At 42.7% G+C, this 18,322-nt stretch overlaps 1 protein-coding gene across 2 annotated transcripts in view; it reads right to left on the minus strand.

The window, feature by feature from the left end:
* Positions 1 to 4,007: 4,007 nt before the first annotated feature.
* fibcd1b (fibrinogen C domain containing 1b) overlaps positions 4,008 to 18,322 on the minus strand; it is an 82,749-nt gene continuing 68,434 nt past the window's right edge. For both annotated transcript variants that reach the window (XM_076085806.1, XM_076085798.1), the window contains 2 exons: positions 6,651 to 6,830; positions 4,008 to 4,273 (listed from right to left, as the gene is read on the minus strand). In XM_076085806.1, coding sequence (XP_075941921.1) covers positions 4,008 to 4,273; positions 6,651 to 6,830 — 446 coding nt within the window. The remainder of the gene's footprint in view (positions 4,274 to 6,650; positions 6,831 to 18,322) is intronic.

An 18,322-nucleotide genomic window follows, 5' to 3' on the forward strand; every position in this document is an offset into this window, starting at 1 on the left:
AGGGTTGATAATGCAGTACGGGCCATTATTTTGTAATTATTATTGGGATTATTTTTCGGCGTAAATAAGTTTTAAAAAGTTGTCTATAGTTCTGTGGAGTAACTGGGACATATGGAAAAGACACGGTGCGGCTGAGTTCATGTCTTTCAAAATGCCATTTTCTAAAGCTCCACAAACAAAATCATTTTACCTCTATTACAATGGGTTGGCAGCAGAACACTTTGAGATGTTATCTTAAAAACCTTTTCAAGTAAAGCCTTAACTCGTTGCGTGGCCCCTATGACCGAAAGCGTTTTCACACTGTGGGTCTGTTAAGGCTGCCTCTCTCACCGAGCTATATGTTCTATCGTCACGTTCCAAAACATTAACAGACTTTTTCTTTGAAAGGGGAAAGGCTATCAAATGTCCGTGGCCTTGTTTGTATTCAGCTTGATCAAATCAAAGTCCCAAAAAAAACCAACCACACTGCTGTAAAGCGTGCACGGACGCACTGAGAAAACCCCACACACTTCAGGGTGTTCCCCATTTATAAAATGTGAATGTTTATTAAATGTTGACAAGAACATTAAAACACAGTATCAAGATTCAGCAAAACAATCTATAGTACTTCACCAAGAAGAAAAGAAACAAAAAAAACAGAGTTAGTTCTGCGCTGGGACTGAAGGGAAAGGGAGGACTGAGGTCCGGGGAGAGGAGAGTGGTGCAAAAAAACAAAACAAGCAGAGCAATAAAGAGTCGGGAGCTGGGAAGAGAAGAGGGGGGGGAATTTAGGAGCTATGGAGTGAGGGAATTGGCAGCAGAGGCTAAGGCAATTAAGGAGGAACAGAGTGAGAGAAGTAGAAGGTTTGGGGACCTGGGGGATCGATCCGGGTGCTGATGCACTGTAATGAGCGGGATAACCGGGAATGATTAGAGCCTCTGATTTCCCTCTTTTATCATCTCTTTCCCGTTGGAGACTTAGCAAGAGAGAGTGACTGCAAAGGCATCCACTCAACGAAAACACAGACGGGGGCAGCCATGGCAAATAATACTTTACATTGAAATAACAAGGGAGCATCAACATATACAGTGAGCACAACGTTGTGTCGAGGTGACTGGAGATTTTGGGGAGTGGGTTTCTCGGGGGGTTTCGGGGGCACGAGCGCAGTTCAACACAGTACCAGAGGGTGGTGTCCACTCTTATGGGTTCACAATCACAATAAGTAATAGTTCATTATAATTATGTAAATCTCTCTGGTATCAACACAAATAGCATGGGGAGGCAAGTTTTACATAAGCATCACATTACTCCAGAATTCCACAGAGAGACGCACTCAGCCTTCCGCTCTGTCGTCTGGCTCATGCACACGGGCATGTACAAACCGAAGCATGTGCATATATGTGTACACACACAGAGATGCTGTAGCCGCACACATTTACACACACACTCACACCCACACACACACCCTCTGTCTAGCACAGAGACACACACACACACACACACACACACACACACACACTTGCATACGTTCACACACTGCTCATCCTCTTTGAGTGACCTCACACATTTCCAACCTTTACATTTGCTGTATCCTCTGACATTATCAAACCATAAGAACACCAAGCAAGTATTTGTAACACATGTCCGTGCTTTGATGTTTGAAGAGAGGTGGCAGCAGTCCACCGAGACGTGACGTATGCACACAGCCGAGGTGCTGCACACACACACACACACACACACACACACGCACGCAGCAATGGGAGATCCTTCCTAGCACCGGTGGTGACAGAAAAACTCGCAGCTGTTCCAGCGTCAGGGGTATTCTGTGCAACATTGCTGTCAGCTGGGGCAACACCCTTGAGCACACATTCAAAATTGTCTCCCAGTGCGACGAGACTTTCCAAAAGCCAAGATAGTCAGAAAAGATCCCATATGTCCAGCAATGTGCAGCTAATGTGCCGAGGGGTTTCAAATCTCTCTCATGTTGTGCCTCCGTTTCTAGGATTTGTATTTGTGCTGCAGGTTTGAATGGGCATGTGCTTTAGGGACAATCACATTCCTCCTCTTCACTTGTATCCGTCCTTCTGTTGTTCAGGTAGAGGAAGGGGGAAAAAAAAGTTCTATAAATACTTCACTTCACTTAATTCTTTTTTTAAATTTAAAATTTTTTTTTTTTTTCAACCGAGGGATTTTTGTGAAGTCCGTGTGCTTGAGTATTCTTTGTGTTTTAGCATAGTAAGAAAACAGCTTCACATGCTCTAAAAGTCATACACACTGTACAATAAAATCTACAGATATTTTTTAAAGCTTTTAGTACATCAAAAATAAACTCGATGAAAAAAAGCTTCAAAATAAAAAAATAAGAGAGACGGAAAATCAGGAATGCACTATTTTCTGCCCACACTTTGCCTTTGTGCTTTTCCCTCATACACGTTTTTTCTTTTTCAAATTTTTTTTTTTTGCCATAACACATTGTATAATTCCTACTCAGAAGAAAAAGACAGTGATTGAGAGCGTCAAATCTTATTTTACAGCAACCTTTTCCCCCTTTGCATGACAAGAGAAACTGTGCCACACAAATGAAACCCATAGGAATCACCCAGAATGGATTGGGGGGGGGGGAGACGACAAACCAAAGAGGTGAGAATGGGGGGTTGTTTCCTCGACAGGTCCAAGAAAATGAGATCAACTGAGGGAACAATGGCGCAATGTTTCTTTCCTCTTTCATTCTGTGATCCCATTGGTCTCCTTCAAATTGTTGCCAATGTCTTCCCCTTCCTAATACACGTACGTACTTTACAGTCTTTGTTATTTCACGGTAACTACAGTACCTAAATGGAGAGTGAAGGTATGCCAGCCATGCATCACGTTTAGTCTGTTGGTGCTAAACATTGTAGTCAGTCGAGACGCTCCACTGAACTCATGACAGGAAATTGATAATGTTAGAGAACTCTGTCTGTCTCTCTCTTGTCGAAGACACACGCACACACTTGCAACACACACACACACACACACACACACACACACACACACACACACACACACACACACATACAAAGTGCTGGGTTACCATCTGTGAATGCTGCATCAGTTGGCCAGTACTCAGCTGGCAGGCAGATCAGACAAAGTGCCCAATATGCTTCCTAATGGCCCAAGTCAGATGAATGAGATCCTCCGTTGTCTCTTTCTTTTTCTCATTTATCTTTTTTCACCTCGTCTTCTTCCACTGCCTCACTCCCCTTTGATTCACTCTGCCCCCCCTCCCCCCTTTCCTTAGACTAATTCAACTCTTGTCAGATTTTTTCCTTGTTCTCGCCGTCTCTGTCTCCCACTAATTATCTGAGACTCCGCACTTCTTGCCACTACCCTGCTGGGTCGTGCTCACACAGATCAAGGATGTAAATGTGACGTAGTGTACCACTGCGCTGTCCCTTCTCACTGGTGAAACTCTGGACTTCCTTGCAGAGGAAAAGGGGGGATTTGTATCTCCTTTTTATATTTAGTTAAGGGTTTGTTTCTACTACATTTGGAGCAGCCCTCTCCGTTCACAGATTATACAGCAATGGGCAGTGAGACTGAACCACAGTCGAAGTGCCATGGCAGCACAGATGGGAGGTCAGAGATACATGTCAGGAGTGAACTACTGGTGTGTGGTTCTGCAGGCGATGCTTGGACCACCACGTCAGACTGAGTAAAGCTAGCGCAGTGGACTGTGGCTTCGCAGCTCTGGTACGCTGCTTTCATGAACTGAATGATCAAAAAAAAATATGCATGATGCTTATGTTCTTTTTTTTTCCAACAAAGGGACCTGGGGTAAGGATAATGGTAGCCAGCATGACACCAGTAGCTGAGTGATGGAGGAAGAGGAGCAAAAAAGGGAGTGAGACATCGGGAGGCAAACAACAGAGGCAACTAAACTCAAAGTGAATAAACGATATCAAGACAAGTAACTCCGCCTAGCTGTCAGAAATTGTGGTTTGTAATGTTTGGAAAAACTTTTTTTATCTCCTTTTTCCTTTTGTCTTTCTCATTTGTTCTCCGGGTCGCGGGTAGGCCGTATTTTCATCTCGGAGAACTTGAGGGAGTACTGCCAGCCAGTCCAGGAGGACCACTCGATGCCATCGGCATAGGAGGTGTGCTGGCCGCGCAGGTACTGCCCGTTAAGGTTGGCGGTGTGACAGTTGCGGTACCACCAGGCACCATGGTAGAAGGAGGCGCAGTTGTTCTCCGAGTGGTCGTTGTCCCGGTCTTTGGTGGTGAACTTCATCCCGTTGTGCTTCAGCAGAGAGTCACCTAGGGCGGGGAAAAGATGTGCGACACAAATTGAATGTGTGAGTACATATATAAAGAAATAGGATAAAGATGTAGGTTTATTTAAAAGGAATGATACAAGCTCTCATAAACAGGTGCAGCAGGGAGATAGCACAGCTCTTGCACCTCCTTTGCGTTTGAAATGTATATCGGTCTGGAATCAAAAAAGAAGACAAATAGGCAAAACACTATATTTGTGTCTTTCGCCGACATATTCTTGGATCTGCAACGAGAAACCAGTAATTAGATAAATCCACAGGAGATCAACTTCAAAATAGTACAGGACATTTCAATTCATCGTTTCTATAAACAGAGGGCGAAGACAGAATAAAGAACTAGGCTCCCCAGTTCTCCAGAGTATTGCTTCTCATTATCTAAAGCAGGAAGTCAGACGGCTTTGTGGCCAATTTATCAAAGGTTCCTTGGTGACCTTTTTATCTTCCACTTCTTAATGACGCACACCCAGAGATTTCATCAGGATGTCTGTCAGTTAATGGACAGAAATGTTGAAAGAGAGGAGAAACGACATAGTTAATGGACTTCATCACATATGCTGCGATCGTTCTTTCTATGTTTATCTTTTAAGCATTTTCGTAACTGGTATGGAAAAGCATGAATAACAGTGACAGGGCATTCTTTCCTGCAACCTGTGATCACGATCATGATGTAAGACCACTGCAGGCAAGTCGAATCACCTACAGTACGTGCCCTTAATCGCCGTCTGCCGGGCAAGTCTGATCCACACAATCAAATTGCCGAGCTGAAAATATCTACTCACTATATAAAGATTTCTGACTGGCAAATTCTCCAAATCGATAACGGCTTCACAAGCCATTGCTCTAAGAGGCTTACAAGTAAAATGAAAGCAACGCGCTCGCAGACACTGCGGTAGATCTAAAGTTTTCAGCAAATGGATGTTCAAACAGCTCATAATGTTCATTGAACTCCCCATACCTCCACTGCACTCTCTGTCCTTTCCTTTCTCTCCAAAGCAGGCTTCACACTGTGGCCAGAAGTGGATAGAAGGACAAAGCTGAGAGCAGAATGAAAGACGGCTCACCAGCAATCAGGTGATGGCTAACAGCCCGTCGGGGCATCAAACAACCCTTAATTGCTCAGGATGTGGCCGCCCAGCTTCTTACCCTCTCACTCTGCCCTATACACTGCTCTCCATTTGGCATTACCATGGTAACAAGTCAGCTGGAAAAGTATTCTGACAGCCATGTCTGATATTAATGTTGTGTGCTGCTCGACATTAGGAAAAAAGGAGACAGTGGGGGAGAGAAGAGAAGAAAAAGCAGCAGCTCAATGGCAGCGACAATGGTATGATGTCCAGGGGGTGTAGAAAAAGAGGAGACAAACCCCCCCCAAAAAACAAAAACAGAAGCACTTAAAGGCTCATTTGCAACACGCTGGATGTCACCTTGGTGGCGGGGGGGGGGGCATCCTCCTCTGATGTCCATTAAGATCCATGCTGCTCCCAGCCCAAATGAGCACCTGTCAGCTGATCGGAAAGCAGCCACAGCAGAGCAAAATACTACTAATAATAACAGCACTCTGCCTGGAGGGAGGCCAAGGTGAGAGCGCGAGCATCCTGAGAGAGTTTGAGTGCCCTTAATTTGACTGGATTCAAATGTCCAGACAAACAGGCTGATGAGTTCAAGGTCAGGCCACGCTGTGGACAGGGGACCAGAGGCATTACAGGACACTGTATCTGGGGGAAAAAGCTGTTACACACACAACACATTGTCTGTTTTTATCTTCCCTACTCTCCTGTTCCTTAAATACCTGTATCCTCATTTCTATTTACCTCTCTCCTGTTACTCCCCTCTTTTTTTCCACATCTGTCCCCCCTTCATCCCTCCATTCCAGTTCCTACCAGCCCCTCCCCCCCTCTTCCTCTCCACTTCTTTTTCTTGCCCAATCTCTCATATCTGTCCCCATTCTCTCTCTGCGTTCTCGAAGCAGCGCTCCCCAAAGGTTCTTTAAATTGCTTCCTCATTTCAACGGCTGGTTTCTGTTTATGCTGCAGGTCAAGCAGTGCAATTAATTGGCGGTAATTTAATCAAGGTGACAGGTAGCTGGCTTGGATCTGAAGGTTGGGGAGCAGAGACACAGTCCCTCTCCCTGTGCAACTGTCTGCATGGTTTAACAAGTAGGCACATCTACTGAACTGTAAAAATACAATTATTATTTCACTATGAGGCGGCATAGACTGGAAGTCGTCTGGAGGTTTCAGCCACTGCTGTGACTTGTGCATTCACAGTAAGATTAATAGAAAAACAAACATAGAGTTAAAATTAGAGTAGCACAGGAAATCTTGCAAGCAAAGTCTGGCTAGCTCACAGAGCTTACATACCTGCATTGCCAGAGTAGTCTCCCACAGTCAAAGGATATCCATCATCATCAGCGTCTACTGAGAAGAGGCCTACTCCAAAGGTTCCATACTGGGCATAAGCGGTGCTATTTTCAAAGTCCTCCAAGTCGATACGCAGCTCATAGTTCCCCTGGATGGACAGGGCATGGATCTGCTTCAGCCCTGCAGGGAAAAAAGATTGAGACACAGACCAAAACAATCCATTACAAAGTACTGCCGTTGTTCTCAGCAAACAATTTAAAGCCATCTCAGCAGCCTCTCAACGCCGTACATTTTCTGGAAATAAGATGCAACATGGTTTTTGGCCCATTTAGAGTCTCCCGCTGCATCTCTTTTCTCTCGAAAACAAGATTAGAGTTTCTTTTCAAAAGTGCGCGGAGTGTCTACCGCTCACAGAACTGTTTGACATGAGGACGGAGAGACCAGCCGAATCCCCTAAAAACTATGCATGTGATTTGAAGTCGTGAGACCAACTTCTTCACATTGGCTCGCAGTTTCAAAATTACAACTCAGACAATCTGTCACAGCAACAAATTGGTATCAGGACATTTGCATCAACATTGCAAAATGTCTCTTTTGTGTTTATTATGCTCGACAGATGTATTTTCATCTCAATCTCACGGGAATGTCCTAATTCTCTCTCGCCCACCTCAGCCTCATCCTGCTGGGTTAAAGCTCATCCATTGCCTGCCCTGAATGTAAAAGATTGAGAATTTGTCTTTAATTGCTCTGAACTCTCCATGAAATAGTGCAGCAAGGATATGTTTTAAAATTTTTTTTTTATAGAATGTTATGTGTTGTTTAGTTAAAGTTCCAAGTATTTCTTCAAATAGCAGGGCTTCACAGACTTATCCAGGAAGGTGAATTGCTTTTTGAACCAACTGATTCTTATTCATTCAAATGAAAAGGTATTCATAATTCATCATGAAACATCAGAGCCAGTCCCCTAACACTTACAAGGATACTTAGCTTGGTATAAAAGTTGTAATATCGAAGAGGAACATTTTACAGCAGGGTCAACAACATCTGTGGCCTCTTGGTAATGAAACATTCACAGTATGTTGAAGTCAAGTCGAGTCTGTTATTTTAAATGGACTCAAGCTTTTTTCAAAAAACTCACTGATGAGTATTTCTGCTCTCACTACAGAACTAATCATGCGATCATTTCAGTTCCCTTCAGATCAGCTCTAAAAAAAAAACTGCTGTGCACTCACATTGTGTATTTACTAAAGCAATGAAATGATGGCTTAATAGGCTAATGGGATGTACTGATAGAGGAGACATTACCAAAGAAGAGTAGTAGTTTTTAAGGCAACACTAATTTCCTTTACAGAATAATAAATACATATATAAATCCTCATTAACTTTTGATTGCACACATATGATTAGGCATCAGATCCGAGCTCATTCATGCTCATCATTAGTCGTGAATGGAAGAAACACCCTTGAACTGATTTGCATATTAACGTATATATGCTATGCAATAACATTGTCGCTGCATCTTAATTCCTTTTTGTTTCAGGAAAAGTATGTTTGTATGAATCCTCGATTGTGGGTCTATGCTTGGAAATCCCTTCCATAAGCCAAAGACACACATCTAGTTCACATCCACCTGTCTCAGCTATTTCAGATCCTAGTTTGCCATCGCTTCATCGGATGCCCCGAACAGATCTTTTAATTGTTGCTCAATCCTTTGGAGAGAATGTGTTCGACAGAAAGTGCCAGAAGGAAAAATGCTTTCCATCCCTTCTTCCTTGCCCCCTGCTGCTCTATGTTTCCCCCTGCTGCGTTGGACTGATGGTGCGTCCCAGGCAAGTTTCACTCTACTGAGCTGATCAAAGGCACGAGAGGGATAGTGTGTCAGGCGGAGAGGAGCAGGAGGAACTCAACCTGGGTGTCTTGAACGCAAAACGCAAGGCAGGAAGACAAACAAACGTGAACTCAGCCTCAAGACTAAACAGCCTCCCTCCATGCTTATAAATGCACTTGATTGCAGTGTTTATTTGGGAGACAAAAAAAGAAGAAGAAAACGTTGAAATAATGCACTGATGGAGGGGCTTCAAAGGCTTCATAGTTAACACCGAAGGTTGGATTTAGAGCATGAAGAGGAAGCTATAGGCTGCAATTGCTGGTTTAAGGTTTGTTTTCCTGGCACTCCTGTAATGTGAGTCAATGCAGCTGCACTGCACGCCGTCATTTTACCTCCTACTGCAATCATCCCGCTCACAAATGAAACCCCTTCTCCCTTTTAAAGCTTACAATCCTCCAACTGACATTGCCTAATTTGAATTCCGCCGTCGTCGAGAATTGCACTCTGAGAGCGCCTCGTCTGAAGTGGAGGGCTAATTTGATGACAAACACAGCTGAAAGAGACCCATTATTATGCAGAGACAGAAGCTTGCAGTCTGGGCCCCGGCACTTAGTTTGGGTTTAATCTAGCCCAACGGGAGGTTGATCCCGCTCTTTCCATTTTCACAGCGGATCACAAAATTGGAGGCGGATGGATCAGTCATTCATACATTCATGGGCAGGTAACGTCACGCAAGTCAGCTTTCGCTTCATTCTTGCACAAGAATATCAACATGCGAGATACAGACAAGGACAGAAAGACACACAATTCAACACATTTTTTCGCGCACGCACTCGGAGAAACAAAAATGGCTCATTTTCAGAAATATTTTTTGTCACCTAGTCCTTTGAGAAAAATCCACACAAACACCGAAGGGGAAAAGTACCCTGCAGTGATTTGACAAACTTCAAAAGAAAGACTTAGGATGTTTTCTCTTTCAGCAAAAAAAATAGAAAAGAAAATACCAGATGCAGCACAACTCTATTTAAAGACTCTGCAGCTTCCAACTGTATTTACATAACTCTTATTCAGTCGCTAATTAAAGCCCCAGAGAATCTCAGCGAGACTCTAATTCAGAATAATTAAAGCGGAAGACAAGTGGAATAACAACGGAAACTTCTTTGGTTAAAATCTAAATGCTCAGGTGTAACTCCCTGTTAATTAAATGCTATTGTTAGGTTATTTAAAACGGGTTCTAATACAAGGGAGGATTTTGAGGTGTTTTGCTTCAGAATTAACATGCTGATTGCTCCGCTGGGGAGAGACGCTTCTCTCTTCTCACTGATTTGCCGTTTACGGGAAGCTTAGCAGAGAGTCCAAAAACTTCGGTCCTCCTACGCGCTTTAGGATGGCAATTAGGGTCTGCCTTCTTTATTTCTTCTATTCTGACTGCTTTTACATCTTATTACGGGCAGATTACTTTTAATTGATGTTTGTTTTGATTGTACGGTCTACTTTGTTTTTAACTCTGCAGGACATATTAATAATAATGATAATAATAATAACCACCATAATCATGACGATGATATTAATATCATATTGACAATAATATATGACATTTTTAATATTATCAGTATTTTACAAGAAGTCTTCATTCACTCCAGGGTACTTCTCCTTTAGGTGTTTGTGTGGATTGATACTTTTTCTCAGAGAAAATATTTCAGCATCATAGTTTCTCTGAATGTGTGTGAAAAGGTGTTGAACTTTGCTGATGTATGTGTGTGTGTGTGTGTGTGTTTCTTGCATATATATATATAACAAGGCCGAGAGTCTACCACCGTGCTAGCGGTCGGTGAGGCTACTTGATAAATGTTAAATTTAGCATGGTAACACACAGACACTAACAGTGAGAACGTTTACCATCATCACTGTCTAAGCTTGGCGTGTTGGCATGCTAACTTTTGTTAATTAGCATTGCAGTTACACACAAAGTACAGCTGGGGCGGTTGTTACTAGTTTGATCAAAAACCAAAGTATCGGACGGATTAAAAATTTGACCCGATGATGGTGCTGGACGAAAAGTCAAGGGAAAAGTTATCAGAATGGGCCCATGCCTCATTGTTGCCCATGCCATCCAGCACTTCAACTAACAAATAGTGAATGGGTGGTAATCTTCTCTGAACTTCTTTCTGGATAAAACTCCATATTACACAAGCAGCACAGCACCATACAGGAATAATTACTCAATGTCACCTAAAAAGAAGATTAATAACACTGGAAAAATCAGCATCTCATTTTGAACAATCAATGTGTTTGCTGATAAGGAATCTCATTTGGAGTGAGCCTGATTAACAAACACGTCGATGGGACAAAAATCTTTAAGCCTTCTTTGGTATTAAATCATCCATGTCATTATGGTCTCCTTTACAATACAGATACAACAGAGCTGAGGGCTGATAGGCTATAGTGCAGTACCTTTGTCCACTGAAAGCAAAACAACATCTTCATCGTGTCCTTTGTGATGACTATGAAGCACTTCAGGTGGCAAAAATACAAAGAGCATCCTCTCTTCAACACATGAAAAGCAGGCCAATCTTACAATTTCAATAAAAATGATATATATCTGCAATTACCTGATTAAACTAGGCCATGGTAATCCATACCTCATTTTCTGAGGTTCACGGGAAAGGGGACACATTTAGCTTGTTTAGAACATGAAGACGGTAATTTGTCATTTTGATCTTTTATTCATTCCAAGAGGGCATGCTGTGTTCTCCAAAGAAACCAAGCTGAAGCCCTCCATTGATTAAGCCATTACCACCAGAGACTCCTGCTCCTTAACACGTGATTTTACAGTTAATGAGACTGACATCAATGACTTGATTAAAAATGGAGAAGACCTCTGCGAGATGTCTGTGATTCTGCTAAAAGGCCCAAATATTAATGATTTATCTGCTTTTATTTGAAAAGTATGTAGGGGAATGTATTGGAGGCCTTTCGGGGACGGGTTACAGTCTCAGCGTAGTGCAGCACTACAGGGCATAAAGGAAAAGAATGGAAAAACAGATCTCTAAACCCAACAGAGAAATGATTACACTTCTCTCTGCCGCTTGTGACATTTCTCAACGTTAATTATTCATCATGCTTTTCTCCCTCTGTTGCTGGGGGGCAGCTCCTGAGACTGCTTCAGCTGAAAAGGAGAAAAGGAGCAGCACTCTTCCATCTCCTCCTACCATAGCTCAACCCCTCCCTCATTTTGTCTGCTTGATCTTGCTGTCAAGCTCTTCTACTCACAGATTGTTGATGGGGAGGAGTTAGAAGGGGATGGGCTATTTCCATAGTCACAAGGACAGTTGCTGTGCCCTTTGCCATCGGGGTCTGTGAACGCACGTCTGCTGAAAGGCTTGCTGTCGTCGGCTCTTAGGGAATAGAATAGGCTCGCTTTCGCCGGCACTCCCCTTGTCATGAAAAGATAGGAGCGCAGGGAGAAAAACAGAGACAGGTGTGTGCTGAACCCTTGCTGCTCCCCCGGAGCCGACGATGACACAAAAAGTAAAATTATGTTAAGATTAACTGTCTCACCTCTGACATGTCTACCTCTGTTTTTTTTAAAGTTTCCTTTAGCAAATTCCTATTTCTCCTTTGTAAACTTATGTCATTTATCATTAAAAAGGAAAATATTATTGTTGTTATGATTTCTAATGTTTGCTATATGGAGGGATGGTTTTAATGCATTTTTCCTTTGTATGCTTTGAAGTGTAAGCTCCTAATCCGCCTCGCACAAACATCCATAACTTGGAAAGGTCACATCCTTACTCACTCACTTTTCACTTTGAATGGTGAATGCTCAGACGAGCAGTAGATCAATCGAGATGTGGCCTGTTATGGGCGCTAACAAGGTCCACGTCCTTTCATGCTTGCTGAGAAATAAAAACAAAGAGTGTGGGGGCCGCACTGTTTTTTGCTTGGCTGGTTGGTTTGCACTCACTCGAGTGCCCTGCATTCGACTGATAGAACAAGCGCATACGAGGCTGATTCCACTATATGCAAAAGCAGTGAGAGACAGAATATTCTTTCACTAAATGAACATTTTGGCGGCACTATTTGTTCAGCAGCGAACACGCGGTGCCGTTCCCCAGGCTGAGTCTAATTTGGGAATAATGATCTTAGGAATGTTTGTTCACTTTGCCCACAGCGCCCTCATTACTGCTTTCAGGAGTCACTTGCTTCATCTTTGAAGATAGATACATTTAGCAATATATTATTAATACACATTGTTTCCTTTGAATCATTATGGGTTTCTGAAGAGACTAAAGCTCGCCGAGTTGCAGTTTTCAGACCTGCAGCATTTTCACTGATTTAAATCCAGCAGCTTTGATGGGAGTTTGTCTCACTGTGGCATAGACGGAGGTGGCTCAGTGTGACTGCAGGTCTAAAGATGTGCCATGAACGGTGTGTAGGATGACAGTCAGAAGAAGGAATTATACAACCGGACAGATATGTTAATACGATAATCATGAGAGCAGTATAACATATTTGGGCTTCTGTTCATTACTTTTCATATTGAAGGCCAAAGGGCCATATTTAAGTGGGCAGTTTGTGCACACAAAGCTATACAGCACCACAAAGGCAGACAGCCACTGAAAGCAAAGTTGTTTTTGCGGCAGGCCGGATGAGCTTTTAAGTGACAGAGAGACAGTTATTATGTCGGTGTTCTAATGCAAGGTATAATTAAATGTTAATCCACCACAAAACACGTGTTCACTGTGCTTTAAAATTCTCCTCCCCCATCAGGGACAGCTCCAACTGCAATACAATTATTCTAAGTGGCTGGAAGTATTTTGGAGGTTTTTATCTGCTTAGAGCAGCTAACTTATTCAACTTCTTATTCATCCCTGTTTGCTACATTTTTACCATTTATCTAATACTTTTATCTTTGGTTTATCAACTCCCTTTAGCCATCTTTTTCAACCATATATACATTACTGTTAGCTCACTATTTCAAATATTTACCCACCTTTCAATTCATTACTTGTATCTATCGTTCAACCTTTTATGTATTAAGCTATTTCTAGCTAACTTTTAGGCTCTTCTCTATTTGCATGTTGATAAATATTTCAAAGTCAAATCATATTTTTCTACAGGTCTATGTAAATCTAGACGTTGCGGTTGTGAATCGCCAAGCAGCTGCTTTCTCACTGGTCAATGCTTTCCAAAATTGTGTAACATGTGGGGAAGTTCACAAACCACAGCCTGTTGAATTGTTGAGAATCTAAGTGTGTTAATGTTATTTTCAATGAGCTGTGCAAACAATGTGGTGTCTGTGACTACAGCTCAGCTCTGCTCATTTAAAAATGAACTCTGTTTAACTTTCTCCTGTGACTGAAATCTCTCCGCCAGCTGTCACTCCGTTTTCATGTCGCATCACGTCTCCCGACACTCATTTGAAATGAATGAGTTGCCGGTCACTTTGTCTCTTGTTGCTGCTGCCAGTGTGAGCTCACAAGTAAGGAGGTGACAAGTTTGCTCATGTTGCTTGTGATGTAGCTTGAGCGGTTTATTCTCATGTTTGTACTGTATGGGTCAACTGCTAGTGAGCTTATTTCGGAGCTCCTTCCACGAAGACACTCATCTGTTTATTTGAAAAACTTTTCATCCTTCATACACGATCTTGCATTTCTCTATCATGACAATAATTGATGAGCGGGTACATTATTTTAATAGATGGGGACAGGCAGATGTTATTGTAACAGAAAGATGCATAGCTAATTGGCAGTTTACAATGATGAATAGTAGCGATGAGGCTTGATTAAAACTGATTCATTTACCCCTCCAACTAACATTTCTACCAAAGAATTATAGCAACCAATAATACATCAAGACCACCCACACACACACACACACACACACACACACACACACACACACACACACACACACACACACACACACACACACACACACACACACACACACACACACACACACATTTCAATTCATCGCTGACTCCCTCCATGTTTATTTCCTTCTCATCATCTCAGCATTTCACCGGTAAGATCCACGTGGAATTTCCTCGTGGGACTGTTATGATATATTATGTATAAAACATTGCCTTTGTTCCAAGAATAATTCATACAGACATATTTGAGCACAGAAGAGGATATCAAAATGTCAGCTATGACTATGTAGTTGACAGTGATTACGGATGGTTCTACTCAGAGAAATGGAATAGGAGTAGAATGGATATTCCCATTCAACTCATAGCAAGACGGTCAGAGCGGCGGCCATTTTTTATGTGTACCGTTGGCATTGCAGCCGTTGTAGCGGGCTAACTTCCATTTAAACTGAGCCGACTTACAGCAAGTCGGGGACTCGCAAGGTGAGGTTTGCAATAACGACTAAAACGAGCCGTGGAGTAGTAATGTTACGAAGCACAGACACCCAGAGTGGATGAGAAAAATGTAACAACTCCTCGCAATCGCCGCACTCCTGTCATAGCTCAGGAAAAGACATTGCTATCGCCAGATAAAAATATCACAATAACAGCTTCCAATTTATCTATATTTTATATGTATGAGGTTATCGCTTTTCTATCGATAGTTTACAGAGTGGCTGACGTTTTTATTCCTCAGAGCACTTCACTGGTGCACCTCATCGTAAGTGTCTTTTTGAGAGTATTTAAATAACAGCGTGGGTAAGTGAGCTGGATGTCATCCTATTGGTCCACTCCAGATGCTCTTCAAAAGCAGCAACGTGCCAAAGTCAGAAATCATCAAACCGGCTGCTAAATACCCAGGCAGAGCCAAGCCAGCTATCTTGTTTATTCCATTCGAACTGGATTCATTTGTTAGTGATGATAGGAGCAGGTAAGACACGGGTGACACAACACATTTAAATCTCTGAGGTCATGCAGATTTTAATGTTGGCTAATGTCACATACGATTAATCTCTGTGATGCTAGATAGCTCAGATTGATGTCGGTATTAGATTCCTGGTTTGCATTCAACCTCTCGCCTTTGAGAAACTAAATGCTTCCAAATGGCATCCACAGGGCAAAATAAAGGAGGCGATTTTGCTCAAGTGGCAGGATGTGAGTCATAAAATCGTGAGAGAGAAGAATGAGAGCCAACAACCCATCACATCTGATATCATCAGAAATTAACCTTCGGGGTGGAAAGACTGAGCCAAGAGTGGTGAAGGGAGATACAGAGGGAGAGTGGAGAGAAAGAGAGGCAGGTAGACAAATGCTGAGGGAGTTGGCAAGCCTGTAAGGCTGTAATTCAGGGAGAAGACCACATTAATATTTAGAGGTGCTCTCAGGTAAAACAAAATGAGCTCCAGCTGGAATGCCGCAGTCACACAGACACACAAAGCTTCAAGGTTTAGCGGTAGAAGACACTTTTCTGAGGTAAGTAAATTTGCTTCAAAGAATGTACATTTTGCAATAACAGGCCTCATCACATGGAACAAGACAGGAACAGATGAATCCACAAGAGGTCTTCATGTTTATACAATTTCAAACCTGATCTAAACCAGGCCCATGGAAAGTCCACCTGAACCCGAAGTAAATAAAACATAAAAAAAAAATCAAAAAGGAACCCAAAAACAGTCAGAACCGATCCAAAATAGGCCGACAGTCAATCCAAAATATGGTCCAGAGAGAGAACACCAACACTGGTAGCAGCTTGATTCACCATTAATTACGAAGCAGCTGTGGTGCAGGGTGAATTACAATGTTGGCGATCCCTTCACTTTTCATTTCCTGTCTGCCCCTATACTATCAGCTTTTCAATACAAAAACATCAGCATGCTGGTGTTCCTGTTTAGCTAAAGTTCATGGTGAAAATGAATGTGAAAAAAATCACATTCGCTCCCTTGCAATTATTTTAAAACACATGAACAGAGCAGATGGTGAATTCACTTAGATCCACTTGGGTATTAGACAACTGGACCCCGGACCCATGTCAGGACAGAACTGGACCTGACTAATGTAATTCGGTACAAGGTCGAGTCTTGATAAAAATCGAGAGAACCGTAAAAGACCTCTACTACCTCCAATACTCGATCTGCCCTGATGGGTTGAGTCCTTGGGGAGGACTGGTAAAAAATGTGGAATGCATTAAAAGGATTGCTGAGCAGCAAATCTAACCGAGCAGAGAGGATGTGTTGGTTGAGAAGGAAAGACACTGACAGAGAGGGAAAAATAAGGGGAGAGAGTCGACCTGGAGCAATGCATGATGAGCATGGAGTAGAGATGCCACGAAGACTTTGATCATGGGCACATAACACCATTAAAGCCAGGCAAGGGCAGTGTCTCGCTAAGCCCCACCTCCTATTCCAGGGTCAAAGTAATGAGGGGCTTTTGAGAGAGAGAGAGAGAGAGAGAGAGAGAGAGAGAGAGAGAGAGAGTCTGAGGGGATACACATCTTCAGACTCTTCAGCGCCGTGTGCCTGTAATGAGGTAGCTAAGAGTTTGGCACTAATTGAGCGCCAGGCATCATTTGTCTTTGATGTCATGACACTCCATCAAATAGTAGTATGGTCAACAGAAAGACTTTTTCTCACTATTCAGTAGGGTGGCCGAGAAGTGTTGACCGATCGCGAAAGCCACAAAGCAAATGCAAAACCCGCCTGGATATCGTGAGGTTATCGTTGCCCAGTGTGTGCGTGAAACACATCTAACTGGCATGCATTGGGAGGCGATCACCGGTGATCGATTCTAGCTCATCTAGAATAAATCAACCAGCAACGATAGTCGGCTTGTTCCATTGCCAACTTCCGTTGTTGCTCACTTCTGGCTTTTGCATTGTGGATGTTATATGTGTTAGGATTATTTAATTAGTTTGACACATTCCTTGGACACTCAGCTGTGATTTAAGATCAAAATCACAAATTCCCTGACTGATGGAATAAAATGAGGTTAAAATAGAAGCTAGATCATTTTTTATTATTTTTTTTATCCTATTGCCATGGCCTTCAAAGGTTCATGGGTACACAAATGTTCATGTGACCTCAAGAGTTGAATGAGGAGAAAATGTCTATAAATAGCTTTCCATAGAGGTAGAAATAATTACAAACATTATAGCACTGGGGTGAGAGAAGTGAGAGAAACATGCTTTTCACAGTCACCCTCGCCTCACCCCTTATTTACGGTATTATTCACAATGCAGTAGCACACAACAGGGATGCAATCCTGCAGATAAATGTGCTTATCTCAGTGCAGAGGAGACGAGAGAGCGTTAGAAATGATGAATTGTTAATCTACGTTGTTCTGGTGTCTAACGTCTGACCAGGCATGAACAATGTGGCACTGCTATGTACTAAGTACTGAAAAAGTGATACGTGTTTTTTTTTTAAATTGAAGGCCATGATGAATGATGAAATGAATTATTACGTGAAACAGAAACTGAAAAGATGTGGCTAAAAGCTGCGTCTTTGGCACAGAGACATTTCTGAGTGTCATTAGGAGATCAGTCAATCACTCCTCAATCTGTGCTCGTTCAGCATTCCTTTGTGGGAAGATTCTGCTCATACATTCTTTACAGCTTCAGGAAAACAAGATCCCTTCCCCTTTCGAGGAGCCTTTTCTCTAGCAGGAGCTAAACTAGAGGTGTTGGACTACACCTGTAGGCTGGTGATGAGAGGCATCAAATAAAGTACCTCCCCGGTCCTTGTGGAGAGGGCTACGAATTGCCCTGGTTCTCATACATATCGAAATTACTGGCGGAATTGCTGCAAATTGCAGCTATCTCCACTCCAGCAGTGCAATCTAGTGCAGATGGAGTGTCTGCCAGGGTACAGCCACACCAATCAGAGACAGCATACCCTCCTGAAGGAAGCAGAGGCAGAGCTGGAGGCTGAGGCA

This window comes from Anarhichas minor, unplaced genomic scaffold, assembly GCF_050575085.1.
Source record: "Anarhichas minor isolate MPS153535 unplaced genomic scaffold, ASM5057508v1 ptg000002l, whole genome shotgun sequence".
In the NCBI taxonomy this organism is placed as follows: Eukaryota; Metazoa; Chordata; class Actinopteri; order Perciformes; family Anarhichadidae; genus Anarhichas; species Anarhichas minor.